This window comes from Botrytis fragariae (assembly GCF_013461495.1).
Source record: "Botrytis fragariae strain BVB16 chromosome Unknown tig00000061, whole genome shotgun sequence".
NCBI classification, from domain to species: Eukaryota; Fungi; Ascomycota; class Leotiomycetes; order Helotiales; family Sclerotiniaceae; genus Botrytis; species Botrytis fragariae.
In genome coordinates, this window is record NW_023500994.1 from 573901 (window position 1) to 590809 (window position 16909).

Below are 16909 nucleotides of genomic sequence, written 5' to 3' on the forward strand. Positions count from 1 at the left end.
CCTCCTCCCTCCTGACTCACTCACTCCTCACTCACTCACTCATCTACCCACTGTCCCCCTCAACCCCAGCGCTTAAAACCCAAAACCCAAAACCCAAACCCTAAAATCTAACCACCAACCCCTCTCCTCTCCTCTCCTCCCACCACACTTCAAGTCTTCAAGTCTTCAATCCCACACCCACACCTACAAGTGGGTCCCACTTCCCAAACCTTCTCTCCTGAAGTTCTCATTCGTCCACCCATTCCCCATCCCGTACGCTGTGCAGTATCTCAAACGCATACCACACCAATTAAATCCTCAACCCCTCTAACCGCGGAAACGCGGGCCCCTGCCGATAACCGCTTTTCCGTTTCCCTTGTACATAACCGCATTGAATCATTAGGTGTGGATTAGATGATTGGATAACTGAACGATGGGGTATCTCTCACGTTACATTTATTGATTCCTTATTATTACAATTTCTACCTCTTTAGGTGGTCAGATTCGAGGAATTAACATGCCAGGATTGTAAAGGCATGGAGATATGTAATACAATAGGTATCTAATAGGTAAAGGTATCATAAGAAAACTCAGGTACGTCATTCATCTCATCTTCACATCTCATCCCAACCTATCTTATACCATCCCTCTACCCAACGAAAGCAAATAAAACAATCCAGTACACAATAATAAGGGTATCTCAACGCCACATAACATGCAATCCCCATCTCCCATCTTACCACCCCCCCTTTCATATAATTCCCTATCTTCAGTCTACCATTCCCATCCTCCTGTCCAATAATTCAATCCAATCTAATCCATTCTATCCACTCCCCTTCCATCATCAAATTATCAACACAACCAAATTCCCCAAACCAGCACTCCCACCAACGCTCCCCAGCTCCCTAATTTCGCTTTTTCCGACAATCCCTCTCCCGCCGTACTCTTAACCGCCATTTCATTAATATACGTCTCATTCATCGCAGCCTCAATAATATCCTTTGTAACTTTTCCCTCACTAGCTATTTTCCTCATTTGATCCCCTAATACCTTCAAAATATTCGTGCTCCTTCCTACTGGACAAAACACAATTTCCCATCCACCTCCCGTAGGAATAACGAACGTGGATGTCTGATCATCAAACGGATAACCATATGCGTCTGGACAGATAGTATTTGCCGCATTTGCAAAGTCATTGCGAGGACATAATTGAGGTTGATCATAAGCACCTGTGCAGCAATCTGACGGCTTGTTATCTTTAGCACAGGCGGAAAGACAGGGATCGAATGTTGGACGTTGGATGGTGTCGTCCGGGTAAGGGTAGACGCCATCTCCTGGTTTGTCGGGTGGAGTCTTTTGAAGATTCCATGGACACCAACTCATAGCTGCGTCGTTGGTAACTTTGCTCTCTAGTGGGATGGGATAAGTGGAATTTGAGGAGTTGCCATTTGTACCTGTGGTAGCTGGGGGCGCGAGATAACCGGTTGAGGCAATACAAGCGGCATTTACAAGATTTGGTGGAATGGCCTGGAGTGCGGCATTATCACCAGGAATATATATAATTCCCATAGGGATATTGTAGCCATCCACTAGGGAAATATCGTAGAAAGTCTGAGAACCTCCATTTCCCGCCAAATCAAACTCTGCTAGAGTAACAGGAGTTTCTCCCTACAACAGTGAGTAACTATCCGCATGTAATAATATTGAACAAACTTACAGTAATAGAACAATCCAAGAGACCACCACAATCACCAGTAACACAAGCAGAACCAGAACCATCATTTCCGGCAGCATTACTAGCTCCATCACCCCCAACCGCAAAACTACAATTGGTGCGTCCCCAAATTCTTCCTTGCCAATCGGCACTGACTGACAAGGACTTACTCTCTCCAGTTTGAAGAGCAAATCCTCCTACTCCAGCACCAGTTCCCGCTTGAGTACCAACTCCAGGCCATATCGTTTCAGGACACATGTTGCTTATTACTAGTGGAATTGCGCCATCTCTCTTCTTAGGAGGACCTTTTCGAACAGGTCGATTCGGGTCCCAGTTTGGTTTCCAGGTAGCTCTGTTGCGATAGTATGTATGAGCATCTGCAATAGGAAGTATAGCAAGACAGATACTAGCAGCCAGGAGTTTTCTGGACATTGAGGAGGATTTTCGCGATCGATGCGATTTGGTGGAACTCATCCTATCCTGTGCTTTTTCGCACTCCATGATGAATTTGTTCTCAAAATATGTTATCGTTCAATTCGTAAGGTCGTGACTCGCATTCACAGTCGTAAATTTGTATCTCAACACAAGTTCGTAGAAAAAGAAGGCAAAGTATCCAAACAAACAAAATCAAGCCAGAGGAAGTTAAAGTTATAATAGAATCAAGGATCCTGGATCGCCACGGATTATTCCTTGATATCGTGGATAAGATGAAGCAAGATTTCTTCGACTTGGTTGAATTAGCCTGGTTGGTTTCGTCTGATATGGTTATTCTCCTCCGATCTGATATGAACGGATATGGTTGGTTAGAAACTTCCCAAACAAATCGTTTCCATACCAATCACTCAATCCCTCCTGAACCAAGACCAAACTTCCCAGGTCCAATTTTTCCGGTCAGAGTTCAATGTTGCAATTATGGAGAAAAGCCGACGACCAGTCAAGTAAATAAACCCCAGACGAAAGTTCCCAGGTAAACAGGCAGTGGAGCAGGAACCCTTCAATAATACTCAGAAAAGCCGTTCGATCAATCAATCATCCAAATCCCTCTTCAGCCCTCCAAAAACTGCCCCTCCACCAAATCACAAAGTATATATCCTACGTATCGTATACCCAAGTATCCTCTCCTATCGCACCTTCAAAAACAAGAAAATGACGTATCCGAGTACCTTGGCTCCGAATACTCGTTTATGAACTCGAAAGGGTGGGATAAAAGTACCAATTGCAAGACCGCTATAAATATCAATTCCTCGTCTTCGCACGAAACGACCAGGATACAAATCTTGATTTTGACCCCTCTTATCCTTATTCCTATCCCTCCGTACGGTCCCTCCACACCGCAGCCCAACCCTCAAATCCTCAACGCTTTATGGACGAAGTTTAGTTCTTTTGACAGCGGGAGCTTGTAAGGGTTTGGAATGGGAGTATGTGAGCCAGCCAGTACGTATACTGCTAGGTAGGTGTGGAATGATGTGTTAACCACCTGCAAAAGCTTTAACCCCAAGAAAGGTTACTACAAGTAAAAAGAATGTATGTAGGTAAGCGCTCAAGTGGAGGCTCTTGAATGAATTATAAATATACAAATAGGTAGGTGTAAAAGAGCGTGGTTAAAGAATGTATGTTTAAGAAAGTGTTTTCAAAAGAGTGTAAAGAATTGTAAAGAATTAAAGAATAACGAATGGTTGGTGAGTGTGTATGTACACAGTGAAAAAGTTTCATTTCAATCTATCTAGGTATTGTTGTTACTTTGATACCGACTTAGTGTAGTAAAACGTCAGGTACGATGGCATTAGTGCCTTCCATTTTAGATGGTCTCATTGGATGGTTTTCGGAAAACGGTAATTGTGATGGCGGTTACTAGGAAGGGAAGGAAACTATTCACGGGTGCTACCGATACCGAGACACAAGCGTCACAAGGGAGGACGACTAGTCGTAGGGCTTAGGGATACTACGAGGAGTATAAGGATATGTATGTAGTTCCACTGTGATGGATTTGATTCGATAGAGACCTAAATACTGAAATCATTATAGAGACATCGCATCACCCAGCCACATTTGCAATTCTAAATCTCAATCTTTCAATAGTCGTGTATTTATCACCAACTACAGACCAAAATGAGCAAATAGGTATCGTATCAACTCTCTAAACTATGGATCCATTCGTCCCTATCATTAAGATGCAAAAAATCATCCATTCTGCTAGAAAAAATAACCTCATCTGATCCAAACGACTGAATTTTCATCCATCCATCATGTAAATCTCACCACTAGTTTTAGATCTGATCACTCCTCATCAGTCGACCCAGGCAGGCACTTCTTCTTTGCTCAATAATCTCCCCAGTTCGTCATGAAATCATTGCAGAAACGCTTTCTGCTATCAAATCTTAAATTGCTTCCTTACACTCCAGCGCCGTGCATCGCAAATTGTGATGCTACTGTAAGTAACCCGATATCGAACAACGCTAAGAAGTAAAAAAAAGAAATTCGTCGAATCCAATCCTTATTATTTTTTTATGGTTGATGGAGAGGAAAGATTATCTGAATCTAGAAGTGCAACGGCCCATGACTTCTCCTTGGCAAACAAGTTCTGCATTGAATTCGGATCCATCGAGGGTGAGGTAGATATCAAAGTACACTCGGTAGAATGTGCCTTGTGGGTATCCATTCTCTCGAAATCCTTTTCAAGATTCTTGCGAGAGAGATCCGAGGTAAGAGTAACAACTTCCTTGACACCTGTTGATATGTTAGTAAATACTAGGATATACCGGGTTACAGAGAAACTTACGTGGATCCTTTGTGTATTCCGGGCAAACATCATCATCACAAGCATACAAGATGTCCTCATACATCAGAGTTGCTCCCGGTGCAACCTGTCTAAAGAATGATACCTTGACTGGCTCACCAATCTTGACTCTTTGTCCCTTTTGTACAAAAATTTGACGAGTAAACTTGCATCGATCCTTACCATCCAAGGATGGAACACGGTAAGCTTCTGGATGATGTCCTTCCTTGAAAGGTTGCAGAGTTGCCATGAGGTAATGACGACGAGCTACACGGGATGTAATGACCCTTTCGGTGATACCAGCAGTAACGGCACCCTTAACAATAGCAGCTACTGAATCCATAGGACGAACTACCTTAGCTTGGAACTGAGGTGGTACATGAAGTTTGATCTGTTGGAAAAGATACTCAGATGCACCGAAACCACCAACAACCAAGACATTCTGGAGTGTTCGGTTTTGTGCTTGAATTGCAATGATTTGGTTGCGAACCAATTCCAGAATTCGGTTGACGACTGGCTCAAAACATTGTAGAATTTCTTCGTTGGTGAAAGTCATATATCCCTCTTCAATTCCTGCCTCGGGGAACTCTGCTTCAATTCCCACGTCCACTGCCCATTTCTGATTGTTATTTCTGAAATCTGCCTTTATTCTGTTCTCAAAGTCCATAATACACTTCGCATACACTCTTCCGGCTGTCTTCGAACCTTCGGGTAACTTCATCTTTCGGATCTTGGTTCGTAAGATATTACTAAAGTTTCGATTCAATGCAGTAGATCCGCAAGAATCACCAGATCCTGCCGTACACTCGGAAACCGTGAATGGTGACTCTTCCTCAACCTCATACGCAATCAAATCGACAGTTCCACCACCACAATCAACAATGAGTACAGCGTCATGAATCTTGAGGTTCAAGAGACCAGCCTTTGAGCAGAACAAAGCAGCAGCTTCGGGTTCTGTAATCAGTGTCAATCGATTATCGTTCTCATCCCTCAAGAATCCAGCCTGAATGGCAGCAGCTCGGGTTGCAGCTTTTCCAGCATCATTCCAAATAGCGGGGACTGTAAGGTAGTATCGGATATTTCTTTCTTCTCGATTGAACACCTCTCCTAAAGTCTTTTGTAATTGATTTCTCATTGCTTGTCGAAGTTTGAAAAGGTAATCTGCTGCGACGTCGATCTCGGACTTTCCTGGTGGAAGGGGAGGAAGGTTGATGGGATCGATATATGTGTTTCCGGATAGCATCAATTGAAGCTTGAACCATTCTACCTTTTGAACACCTGGCTTTGGGTAACCAGTTGGTGCCAAAGCATCTGCAATATCAGGACCCCACCCAACGACTTTCTGGTATTGATCATAGTAAAGGACGGTGGGAATCTACAGATGTTAGCTTATTTATGAATCTTCAACAGCCAATTTCCATATATCACCTTTTGCTTTGTATATGATCCCGCCCGGGCCATTCGGTGATAATGTCTTCTTTTGCCTCGGTGTTGGTCGCAAAAGCGAAGGCTACACCTGAGAAAGTCGTACCCTAAAAGTCGTGAATTAGTTATGCGAATTCCGGGAGAGATCACAATATGCTTACAAAATCTATTCCGACGATGAGCTGTGCCTTACTCTTACCAGCGCCTTCGACCTCTACCGCATTATTCCTTGCACCATACTGAGGGCCGGCAGCTTGCATCGGTGCTCCTCCAGCACCATACTGAGGAGGATGATTGTATTGAGGTGGCCCAGCTGGAGGAGGAGGTCCTCCCATACCTCCTTGTTGAGGAGGATAACCACCGGTGGCTGCTGTGTTAATCGGTGGTGGTCCGCCCATCATCTGTGTAGGAGGGGTTCGTGGAGTACCTTGAGCCATGGGAGACGTCGTGCGTCCAACAGGAGTATATTGATTAGAGTAGCTGGGCGGTCTTACGCCAGCACCTCCCTGATGATTCATAGGTAAGCTTGCGGTGGAAGAGGAAGCAGTTTGTGTAGTAGGGGCAGGCTGTCCGGGTAATTGCGCGAGTTGTGGTAACGAGGCAGTGGAAGTGGGGTTCTGCGGGATAGAGGTTGAGATATTGTTTGCACTTGATTTACGTTTGGAACCGAACCCAAGGCTTTTGAAGCGGGCGTTCATAGAACTCATAAGGTCTACGAAGGGTGGTATTTTAAAGAAAACTTCTCAAAGAAGTAAAAGTCGTAGAAAGCGAAGGACGAAGGAGGAATGAAATGGTATCGTAATCGTATCTCAAATGCGATGGATATCCAGTCGCCGGTGTCAGCCAACCTATTGACTTGTCGCTAGTTCCCTAGCGACTTGGGGCTGAGTCGATCGAAATTCTTTTTGACCTGGTCGGAAGGATTTCTCGTCCAAAGTGTACGGATGACATGAAATCTGCAGGAACGGGATATTAAAATAAAATAAAGTCCTACTGAGTCAAATAGTAATATTGGAGGTAGGTATGAATGATTATTGAGGACTAGTGGGTGAGCGAGTGGAGTTTGTGTATACGTGATAAATAAAATGGATCTTTCGGTAGGTAGGTCTGTTGATGAGATGGGGATGCGAACAACGAATTTGGTGAATTGGAGGATTGAAAGATTGAAAGATTGAAAGATTGGATAGAGAGGCAACACTTGGGGTATTTGGAGTACGTAGGGAGGTATGAAGTGTAATATTGTATCGTAGAGAGGTCAAGTAAGGGAAGGAGAGTAAGGTTGGGTGGTGGTGGGTGGCAGTGGGTGGCAGTGGGTGGTAGTGGGTGGATTGTGGGATGGGTTGTTGGGTGATGAGAAGATGGAATTGGTGGAATGGGTGGAATGAATCGATGAAAGTGGAAGGTTAACGGAGGGCGATGGGCGATGGGGGAAGCCGGTGGTAAATGGATAGTGAATGTGTTCTTTCTCGATGGTATGCTGACAGCAGTAATAAGTCAACTAAGGTTTTATGCGGGTTCAGGCTCGCTTTGTTCTTCAATAGCGAGTAGGGACTGTAAGTAGGGATTGCTTGCTGGTTGTTTATTATTTGCCTGTTTGGAAATTGTATGTACCTAGGTACGTCTAGGTATGCATACCGACGGAGTACACAGAAGCAGAGACACGATCGAAAGAGAAAAGCAACGAGAGGAGTAAAAGGGGGCAGCCACATAAAACCGTCAAAATATCCGGTCAGTCCGAGATTATATGTCCTTTTGCAAAACAGAAGGATTCGATTTAAATCATAGTTTACTTGAGAAGCATTCACAAAACAGATGGGTTGATTTTTACATACCTATATATATACATATATATATATATATATATGTTGTGGTTGCAGCGGGAAATGGATTCCCTTTTCCTTCCCTTTCTGAAGTAGGAATAGACATTTGTAACGAACGAGGCGTCTCTCTCTTTTTTGGTCGCACAGCACAACAACGCCAGTACTGATGCATATGAACCTACACCGGTGGCTTTATGGAGGAGATAAAACAATACTCAGCCTCATCAACATATATCTAAACGTACCGAGCGTACCTACTACCCATCAAAGGAATCCAAACCGGAAATCTCCCCAGCTACCCGTCCGTACCTACCTGAGTAACATTACTTAAGCACATCGAGGCACAGCCTCGACTTGAGTCCCTGCTATGGAGAGAAAGAAAGAAATATACTTTATGTTGGGCAATGCAAAGTTGGGCTTTTTCCCTTTTCTATTATTCGGAATGATCTGCCTTGAGAAGATAAATTCCAAGACTTTATTCAATTCCTTCACCGTCAAAAGGTCAAAAATACAAAGGGAAAGTATTTTGGGATTTCTTGTAGGTACAACAAGTATGTAGGTCTGTAGGACTTTCCCACCCTTCAATCCTCTCACCGATTTTGAAATCTCAGTCTCCGTCTTGGCCTTGCAATTTTTGATACATCATAACCAATTTACGAGACCATCTAGAACCCACGATGTTGGTTTTCCGCCCCCAACTTCATATACTCTCCCCCTTGACATTCCATATGATTGGTGCACTAGGGAGATAGATATAAAATCTCAAACCTTGAATGATTACACACAAGAAAGCTCTGAAGCATCAAGGAGGAATTGTTTGTATTCGCCGATGCAAAACCTCGGTATGAAATCTTGCACTCTAATGCGTTCCAAATCTTACATGTACATCAGATCTTTCATTGGCAATCATACGAATTCTCAGCGCGTGCATGAACAACAAAGAATCGACGGCGAGCAGAAGAAGTGGGAATCACCAACACATGGGATAAGCACTAGATAGAAGAAGTATACACGAGCTGGCAAGAGGATAATATGAGATGAAGTCAATCCAACATTTTTTCCATATTATTTTGACATCATATGGAAATTTCATCAACAATCAAATCAACCCATCGTGCCCACCCGGAATAACCAAGGCGCTTTTCGCAAGGAGATGAATGATGCGAGGGTTCCCTTATTATCCGTATCGTGCGGTATCACTTGGAAGTGATCAGAATGTCCTTCTGAACCGACCTTCGGAAACCGGCAGCGAGAGCGGCGCAATCGATTCTCAACTCGTAGGGTTTCACAGGAGAGGGTTCGGCAACCCGGCACCCGTCTAAATCGTAAGACTTGAAGCAGTTTTCTGTTTGCTTAATGCTTTGCCTCTGCAACAAAGAAAGGGTATTCACGATCAAATCCAATGAGGAAGTCCAATGACTCTTCTGCGAACTTCGAACTTCCAGTACACCTTGGAATCATGGTAATGTATTGCAAGCTCACTTGCGGAACGAAAAGGCAAGATTTCTCCTTCGTCCCTTTGGCGAGATTAGACAACCGATATAACTCTGTGATGTTTACGAGGCAAAATCGATACCTACCTGGCCAGAAATTAGACATGGCAACGGTGCAATACAATCTGAACAACCTGTAACTCCATGAATATCCGATCCTTGCTGACGATTCACGATCTGCAATTTACCCCTGACCTGGCGTCTAATTATTGTTGATTTCAGAAAGCCATGATCAACATATATGGTAGTGTAACACGAACTGCAGGATGATCAACATGAGTTTGAGGGGTGTACGCCTCAATGATAGTCTGGAAACGGACAGCAGAATGTCGAGGCAGTCTTGGAATCGATTTCAAGATAACATATCTCAATAACACTTGAGATATGTGTCCAGTAAGATACATGTACTTTATAGAAACACAGAATCGAGAGGAACAGCCATATTCTCATCAGGTTATCCCAACTTTTCGATATCATTCATTGTGATGTTAAATCGTCGATGTGCTTATTAGAACTGACTATGCTATGTATTGATGAAACAAAATTACATCATATTTCTTATGAATTCCTGGGGAAATTCATGAACCAGTTGGCAGATGCGACAGATTCCATACACTTGAATCTGAGCTCTGATGTTCTGTCAGGTGTGAATGGAGGCACGTCCTCAACAAACTTCCCCATCTTTGATACTTAATTGCTCCGGTGTATCCTCAGCAAAGGAATGTAGAATTGTGTAGTAAATTTCCATTTGAGTCCTCAAAGCATAGGTGCCATTCATTTCAAATGTGTGTAGGAATCATTCTGAAATACGTTTCTGTACATATCCTTTCGTTCCATCCAAACGTGGTGGTTAATGTTCATGTACACGTTACAGCACAACCGAAACTTGAGAAGTCACCATCATACCAGCCACTAGGATTCGATCGATCAGCCAAACCTACGAGTAGTTCTGATGATATAAAGGAAAGCGAAGAAGAAATTCGGGATCAGAATCGAAATCGAAATCCAGACAAGAAATTATATACAGGGGATACCGAGGACAGTTATAATTTGAAGAAGACATCATAATCTTTTTTTGCCGATGGTGATGAAGGGGTCGATGCGCATGGCAAAAGGTCTCGAACTTCTATGATATCGATATCAACAGCTGTCCAATACTAATCAGAGATATCATTTGACCGAGGGGAGAAAAGCACCTTCCCTTCGTCCCCTGCATCAATCAAGCTTCCCCATTCGTTTCTTCGATTTTTCTCTCTCCATTCTTGAGGTATCGACTGCATATTACGACGTCACAATACTTCTATACAATTCAACGAATTTTCAAACTTTTTTCTTCTCCACGAACGGTGCAAGCAAGATTCTATTCTCCGCGAAATCTCGGAGACTCCATCATTCTTCTCTCCTCATTAGCAAAAAGCAAGGAAGGACCATTCAATTGCATCGCATCCACCACCTCCACCATCATTTGGGGTTCCCAGACAAGAGAGGGGAGAGAGCACAAGAGAGCATAAGAGAACAAAGCTTTCATTACGGAATCTGTGTTATACTCGGAATTGTCATCTACTTACTGCACGAGAGTACATACCGTACATGCACTCTTCTAGTTCGACAGATATCCATCCATCTATCTGCAGCATCCATCCAAATCTTACTACCTATCACACGATAATACGATCACGATCGAATTAATAGATCAAATAGTCATCCATACCTACCTACCCTACCCTACCACACTCGTACCAACCCAAGATCCAATTGTATCGACTCTTGTTAATGCATCGAATGCTTCCTCTCTCTCTTTCTCTCACTGCTCGATACATTATACGCATCTACCTTTGACCATTCATGAATTGAGACTCTAACTTTCTCAACCCTCGGAGTTTGAACTAATCCTTTTCAAGGAGGGTCTTGATAAAGAAACAGCATCATCATCATTTTCACCCCCCCTTCCCCCCTCAAGTGCATTTTTTTCCTTTCTTCCTTTGTTCCTTGGAGGAAGAGGTTGAAAGTAACACAACTAGCACCGCATTAGACGGCCCTTTTTTGTAGAGGGCCTCATTGATATCAACCAATCGAATCATCGAATTCCTCACAAATAAGTGGAGATATCTTGGGTCCCGACTCCAAACTCTGCCCCTCCAAAGTTTCCCAGGCTTTGGTTGTGTTACGAGTGTGTAATCGAGATATCTGAATTGCCCCGCCTCCCGCCAAGTTGGCCATAAACTCCCCCATCCTAACCAAAATTACGTCCTCAATTGGAAAGGGCGACCCGCCCACCAACTTCAATTCTAAAAGGAAGAAGATTCCTTCAACTTCCGAATTATATTCTCAATCTTCTGTTCCTTCTTCTTCCATTTTTGCTCACTTCTTTTCTTCCAAACCTCCTTCTCAATCAACAAAACCAACACCAGCATCCTTTAAAGAATCCAACCTATTTAAACCTCGCAAAGTCTCGAGACCAAATCCAATCAGCCTCATACATTTAGCCTCTGTAACCTTTGTGGCTATTGCCTTGGTAAATCAATCACGAGCCATTATTGGATTCTGTTGCTTGTTACTAATTCTTTATACGTAGATTGTTCAATTCTTATTCACTGATACCCCTCCGCTTTATTCGGGATCTTCCCATCCATATTCACCAACATCCTACTCTCCTAGAGCCAACGTTTTGGATCAAGGAACTTGTGAATCACCACATCCATTTCCCACAGAAGCGCCAATATCAAGACCGCACAAAATGTCTTTATTAGCAGAATCAAAGCGCGTTGCTGCCGAGTTTGAATACACAGACGAGGATGTGCGACGAGGTGTTGCTGAATTTGTCGCGGAGATGAGTATGTTTGTCTGCCAACGAATTCAAGGCTTGAAATTAACGTCTGCGTAGATGAGGGATTGGAAAAGAATGCAACAAACATGAGCCAAATTCCAACATACGTGACTGGAGTTCCTAATGGAACGGAAAAGGTAGGAGAAGTGGACCCGCATTTCCGATGCACAAAGCTGATGAATCAATAGGGACTATATCTAGCGGTCGATCTTGGAGGAACCAATTTCCGAGTTTGCTCAATTCAATTGCACGGAGATACCACATTCAGTCTTACACAATCAAAGGTTGCGATACCCCGGGAGTTGATGTTGGCTAAGACCGCATCGGACCTTTTTTCATTTTTGGCAAAACAAATCGAACTTTTCCTCAAGACCCATCACGAGGACCATTTCGCGGCCCACATTAGACGTCGCAATACTGTCAGCACACCAGAAGGTTTCAGAGATGAACATATCTTTAGACTTGGATTCACGTTCAGTTTCCCAGTTCACCAAATTGGTATCAACAGAGGAACCTTGATTAGATGGACAAAGGGCTTCGATATTGCGGATGCCGTTGGACAAGATGTTTGCGAATTGCTACAAAAGGAGATTGATAAACTGCACTTGCCAGTGAAGGTCGCTGCTCTTGTAAACGATACAGTTGGAACATTGATGGCAAGAGCATATACCTCACCTGGAAAGACTCAGACCTTACTCGGAGCAATTTTTGGTACTGGTACCAATGGTGCCTATGTTGAGAAGCTCGAGAAGTTGACTAAGCCCATGGAAGGAGATTTCGATAAGACAACTGGTGAAATGGTTGTCAACACAGAATGGGGCTCGTTCGACAATGGCCTCAAAGTTTTGCCAAATACCATTTATGATCAAATCCTTGATAAGGACAGTGTCAACCCTGGTATTCAAATGTTCGAAAAGCGAGTTTCTGGCATGTTCTTGGGTGAAATTCTCAGAACTGTTCTCGTTCAAATGATCAAGAGCCCTACTATTCCACTTTTCAGAGACCAATCTTCCGCAGACAACGACTATCACTCAACAACTACAGTCGACGAAGCCGGTCCTCTTTTCAAGCAATGGGCGGTTGATAGTTCTATTCTCTCGATCGCAGAAGCTGACAGTAGCGTTGGTCTTCGTGCCCTTCGTCAAGAACTTGAGAAGTCTCTCGGTGTCTCAGCTGCGTCATTGGAAGATGCTCAAACCGTCAAGGAAATCGCTCATGCTATTGGCAAACGTGCAGCTCGCTTGGCCGCTGTCGCAATTGGTGCCGTTGTTCTCCAAACTGGTCGTCTCGACATCAAATCTGATGCCCCTGGACCAAAATCAACAGCTGCTATTATTCAAGATGTCAAGGATTTGAAGATTGCCGATGCAGCATCAGCTACTGCCAATAAACTCGCTGACACAGCAGGCTTGGCTGTCAACGAGGAAGATGTCATTGATATTGGTGTGGACGGTTCTCTTGTTGAGTTCTACCCAGGATTTGAAGATCATATGAGAGAAGCTTTGAGAGCTATGGATGGTGTTGGAGCTGCTGGCGAGAGAAGAATCAGAATTGGTATTGCCAAGGATGGATCTGGTGTCGGCGCTGCATTGATTGCGCTCGTGGCGGCAAAGATGGAGAAGCAACAACAACAAGATTATATTGGAGATTTAAGGAGTAGGCTAGGTGGTGTTGGAGAGAACGCGATTTGAGAGTAATGGCTGCACGATTTGTTATGAAATGATTAAATGAATGGTTGATTGGTTGTTTATCAACTTACTAGAGCAAGTACAGTGGAAAAACAAAATATCAAGGTGAATTGATGGGAATGGATGGGCGAAGGGGTTGGGGTGGGCGGTTTTGGTTACACACATAGTTTAGGCATAGGGGCTGCTAGGTGGCTACCTTTTTTCAAGTATCATTTAGTAGGAAATCTGAACATACATATGAATCTTCTAAAAACTTCAAACTAGAATCACTTGCATGGCCTGGAGCTTTGGCTGTTTGAATCTGTGAATTCGTCTTTAGTGAAAATTAAATTTCATATATGGAATGATTGTTATTTGATAGGGGTTCGGTGAAGTGAAGTGAAGTGATGTCACTATTTTAGGACACGGAAACATGGGATCATGATCTATTCAGCCAACTAGATAGTCTAGATATGGACGTCAGAATTGCCATGCATCTAAATACCACCAGAAAAGTCCACAATCCTCATCCGTGGAAAAAAAAAGTGCTCTATCCCAAGACAATCAAGTCTTCACAAAAGAGCCTCCCGACATACTGCAGCATAGCATACCAGTATATCACACCATCTCTCAATCTCCACAACCAGATCCAATCCACATCGCTCCATCTGAATTTCGCTTCCCACATCACATCACATCACATCTTCCCCCTCTCCCTAATGGCAACCCAAATCGGTTCCTTCTGCACCACAATATAATTCTTCAGCTCAAACCAATTCACCCCCTTCCCACCCGCACCTTGCAGATCAAAATTCCACACCAAGCGCGCGAGTACTAATCGCAATTCTGCCTGTCCGAATGATCGTCCCAAACACACACGTGAACCTAATCCCCATGGTTTCAGGATATTGCGATTATCGTTGGTGTATTCACTGGGGCGGAGATGGGAGGGGAGATACCGATCAGGCAGGAATTGGAGACAGTGGTGGAAATTGTGTTCGCTGAGCGCCATGGCGATGGTGTTGCATGCGATGTGGGTCTAGGGGTGAGATGAGATGGGTTAGTATGTATGTATATCGATGCAGAGGTTACTTAGGGAACTGGAAGAAGAGAAAAGAAAAGAGAAGAGAAGAATACTCACGCCTTCGGGGAGAAAGTGTCCGCAAACTGTTGCGCCGCCCCGAGGAACGATCCGGAGAAGTCCTCCCGAAACGGGATTGCAGATTCGTAATCCTTCGTTAACTACCGCGTTCAGAAATGGTAATTGCTGAAGCGCGCTCAGCGTTATATCCTCTTCCTTCTCAAAGATCGTGCGAACCTCCGTTTCCAATTTCGCAAGTTCATGAGGATTTTGCACTAAACAGTTGAGGATTCCACAAATAGTAGTTCCTGTGGTCTCGCTACCTCTGAGGAGTAAAAGAGCAGTTGTAGTTTCGATTTCAGGCATGCTCATTTTTGAAAAATCGGGATTGTTTTTCGGATCAAGCATGGCCGTCATGAAATCTCCTTCTGCCGATTCGGAACGCTGCAGACGCCGATGGATTTTCTCGGCCGCGTACGCAAAATGACCTTCTTACATTTTACGCGTGCTAGCGGGAAAGAGTTTGAGGATTAGCGAGTCCAGTCCGGGGAAATATTGGGTGGCGGCTGCGAGAGCCATCACTGTTCTCATTAGCAATGGCAATATCAATCGCACTCCAGTCTTGAGTTTTGGGGTTTCAACTGGATGGTAGGGAATGGAATATAACATACCCTTAATCGCATTAAATATCAAGACCGCCCACGGATGATTCGCCGTCTCCTTCAAACAATCAAACGATTCTCCCAACGCCAACATCCCAATAACATCAAAGGTCCACCAATTCATCCAATCCACCACATTCATCCGCGCGCCCACGTGCGCATTCTCGGGTTTCTGGATCTCCTCCCGCATCTTGTCCATCATCAACGAAACATACGTCTGCAAAACCGGTTCCTGTTTCGCAACCGCCCGATCCGTAAATGCCGGTCCGATTACCTGTCGCATGCACATACTAGTATCGGCATCCACGGTCGTGATGAGATTTTCTGCCTGTCCGGGGGGTGATTTGAAGAATACCGGATCGCGAGGAAATGGCTTGTGGCCGCCGACGGAGGTAAATACATCGTGCCAGACGTCTTCGTGTGCAAAGGATACTTCGTCGGAGGCGGTGCGCACGATGTCGCCGTAGTGGGAGTGCAGTTTGCGAATGTCGATTACGAGGTTGCCCTGTATGAGAGAGAGGATGTAGGGGAGGCGGCTGGCGCGCCAGAGAAAGGGGTCGGGGATGGGGGAGAGCGGATGCAGGTAGAGGTTGGAGATTGTGGAGTAGACGATGTACTGGATGGGGTTGTTAGGGAATGATCAGGTAATTTTGAATGGGAACTTACGAGTAGGAAGATGAGGGTTGAGAGACTGCAGATTGTGAAAACTTGAGTCCAGATGTTGTCTCCGAGGAGAGATGGAATACCCATCATAACAAGATATCCCCAGAAACTTAACCAAGTTCGCAGTTCGGTTTCAAAATGGAAACCTCTCGAATCTTCAGAAACGTTGTCATCTTCTACAACTTCAGGATCTAAATATAAAAGGCTTTTAAGCTACCTAAGCTCTTGACAAAACAAGACTACAGATTTAATCTTCACTGCCAGCTCAAAGATTTCAGTCTTGCTGTATGGATATCTCGGGCTTTCGAACGTCGGGACTTGCCAGGGTTTAATAAGTGTAGATGGATTATTCACTTATTCACCCATCTACTTAGTTATCTATCCAGTACTTCAAGCACAGAGATTAGGTGTGAACAATCACCGGGGTCGTTTATCTCCTTTTCATTCAAGATACTGTGTATTCAAATACCCGAATCTAAATATTAGCATTCTCGATACCACAAATTACAGCTTAGGAGGTATTATATCAACTCCCCAGATGTGCAACTTCTGTTGCTAAAGCTATAAGGTAGGTAGTAGAGCTCTGGAGTTGGATGTGAGATACAGTGATAGGTACACAAATATGACAATCTTGGAAAGTGCTGAGAAAGTGAAAGTCATAAGAACTCGTTGAGAAAGTTTACGAGGCTGGTGGTAAGGTAGTCCCCGACTTGTGAGGTTGAAAATGAATTCGTGGTGGTGGATTAGATGTATTGGCTGGAATCTCGCACTAGGAAGTTGAAGAAATTGAGGCGTTTATGGT

The 16909-nt window shown here is 44.0% G+C and overlaps 5 protein-coding genes across 5 annotated transcripts; 2 read left to right on the forward strand and 3 right to left on the reverse strand.

Annotated features, from left to right (window-relative positions):
- Positions 1–831: 831 nt before the first annotated feature.
- On the reverse strand, positions 832–2194 carry Bfra_008292 (putative thaumatin family protein; the record flags this gene model as incomplete). The annotated part of the gene is made up of 2 exons (XM_037338655.1): positions 832–1647; positions 1697–2194. The coding sequence occupies 2 exons, from the start codon at positions 2192–2194 to the stop codon at positions 832–834; spliced, it is 1314 nt and encodes a 437-aa protein (XP_037191961.1).
- A 1637-nt stretch (positions 2195–3831) lies between these two features.
- Positions 3832–6601, reverse strand: Bfra_008293 (putative hsp70-like protein; the record flags this gene model as incomplete). Its single annotated transcript, XM_037338656.1, has 4 exons — positions 3832–4420; positions 4473–5844; positions 5898–6001; positions 6094–6601. 4 exons carry the CDS (start codon positions 6599–6601, stop codon positions 4191–4193), a joined length of 2214 nt encoding a protein of 737 aa, XP_037191962.1. The 3' UTR covers positions 3832–4190.
- Positions 6602–8156: 1555 nt separating this feature from the next.
- Bfra_008294 (uncharacterized protein) lies at positions 8157–8714 on the forward strand (the record flags this gene model as incomplete). Its single annotated transcript, XM_037338657.1, has 2 exons — positions 8157–8215; positions 8384–8714. The coding sequence occupies 2 exons, from the start codon at positions 8157–8159 to the stop codon at positions 8712–8714; spliced, it is 390 nt and encodes a 129-aa protein (XP_037191963.1).
- Positions 8715–11944: 3230 nt separating this feature from the next.
- Positions 11945–13725, forward strand: Bfra_008295sa (putative hexokinase hxk2 protein; the record flags this gene model as incomplete). Its single annotated transcript, XM_037338658.1, has 3 exons — positions 11945–12041; positions 12092–12171; positions 12223–13725. 3 exons carry the CDS (start codon positions 11945–11947, stop codon positions 13723–13725), a joined length of 1680 nt encoding a protein of 559 aa, XP_037191964.1.
- A 673-nt stretch (positions 13726–14398) lies between these two features.
- Bfra_008296sa (putative cytochrome p450 protein) lies at positions 14399–16194 on the reverse strand (the record flags this gene model as incomplete). Its single annotated transcript, XM_037338659.1, has 5 exons — positions 14399–14740; positions 14843–15107; positions 15279–15363; positions 15454–16060; positions 16111–16194. The coding sequence occupies 5 exons, from the start codon at positions 16192–16194 to the stop codon at positions 14399–14401; spliced, it is 1383 nt and encodes a 460-aa protein (XP_037191965.1).
- Positions 16195–16909: the final 715 nt, after the last annotated feature.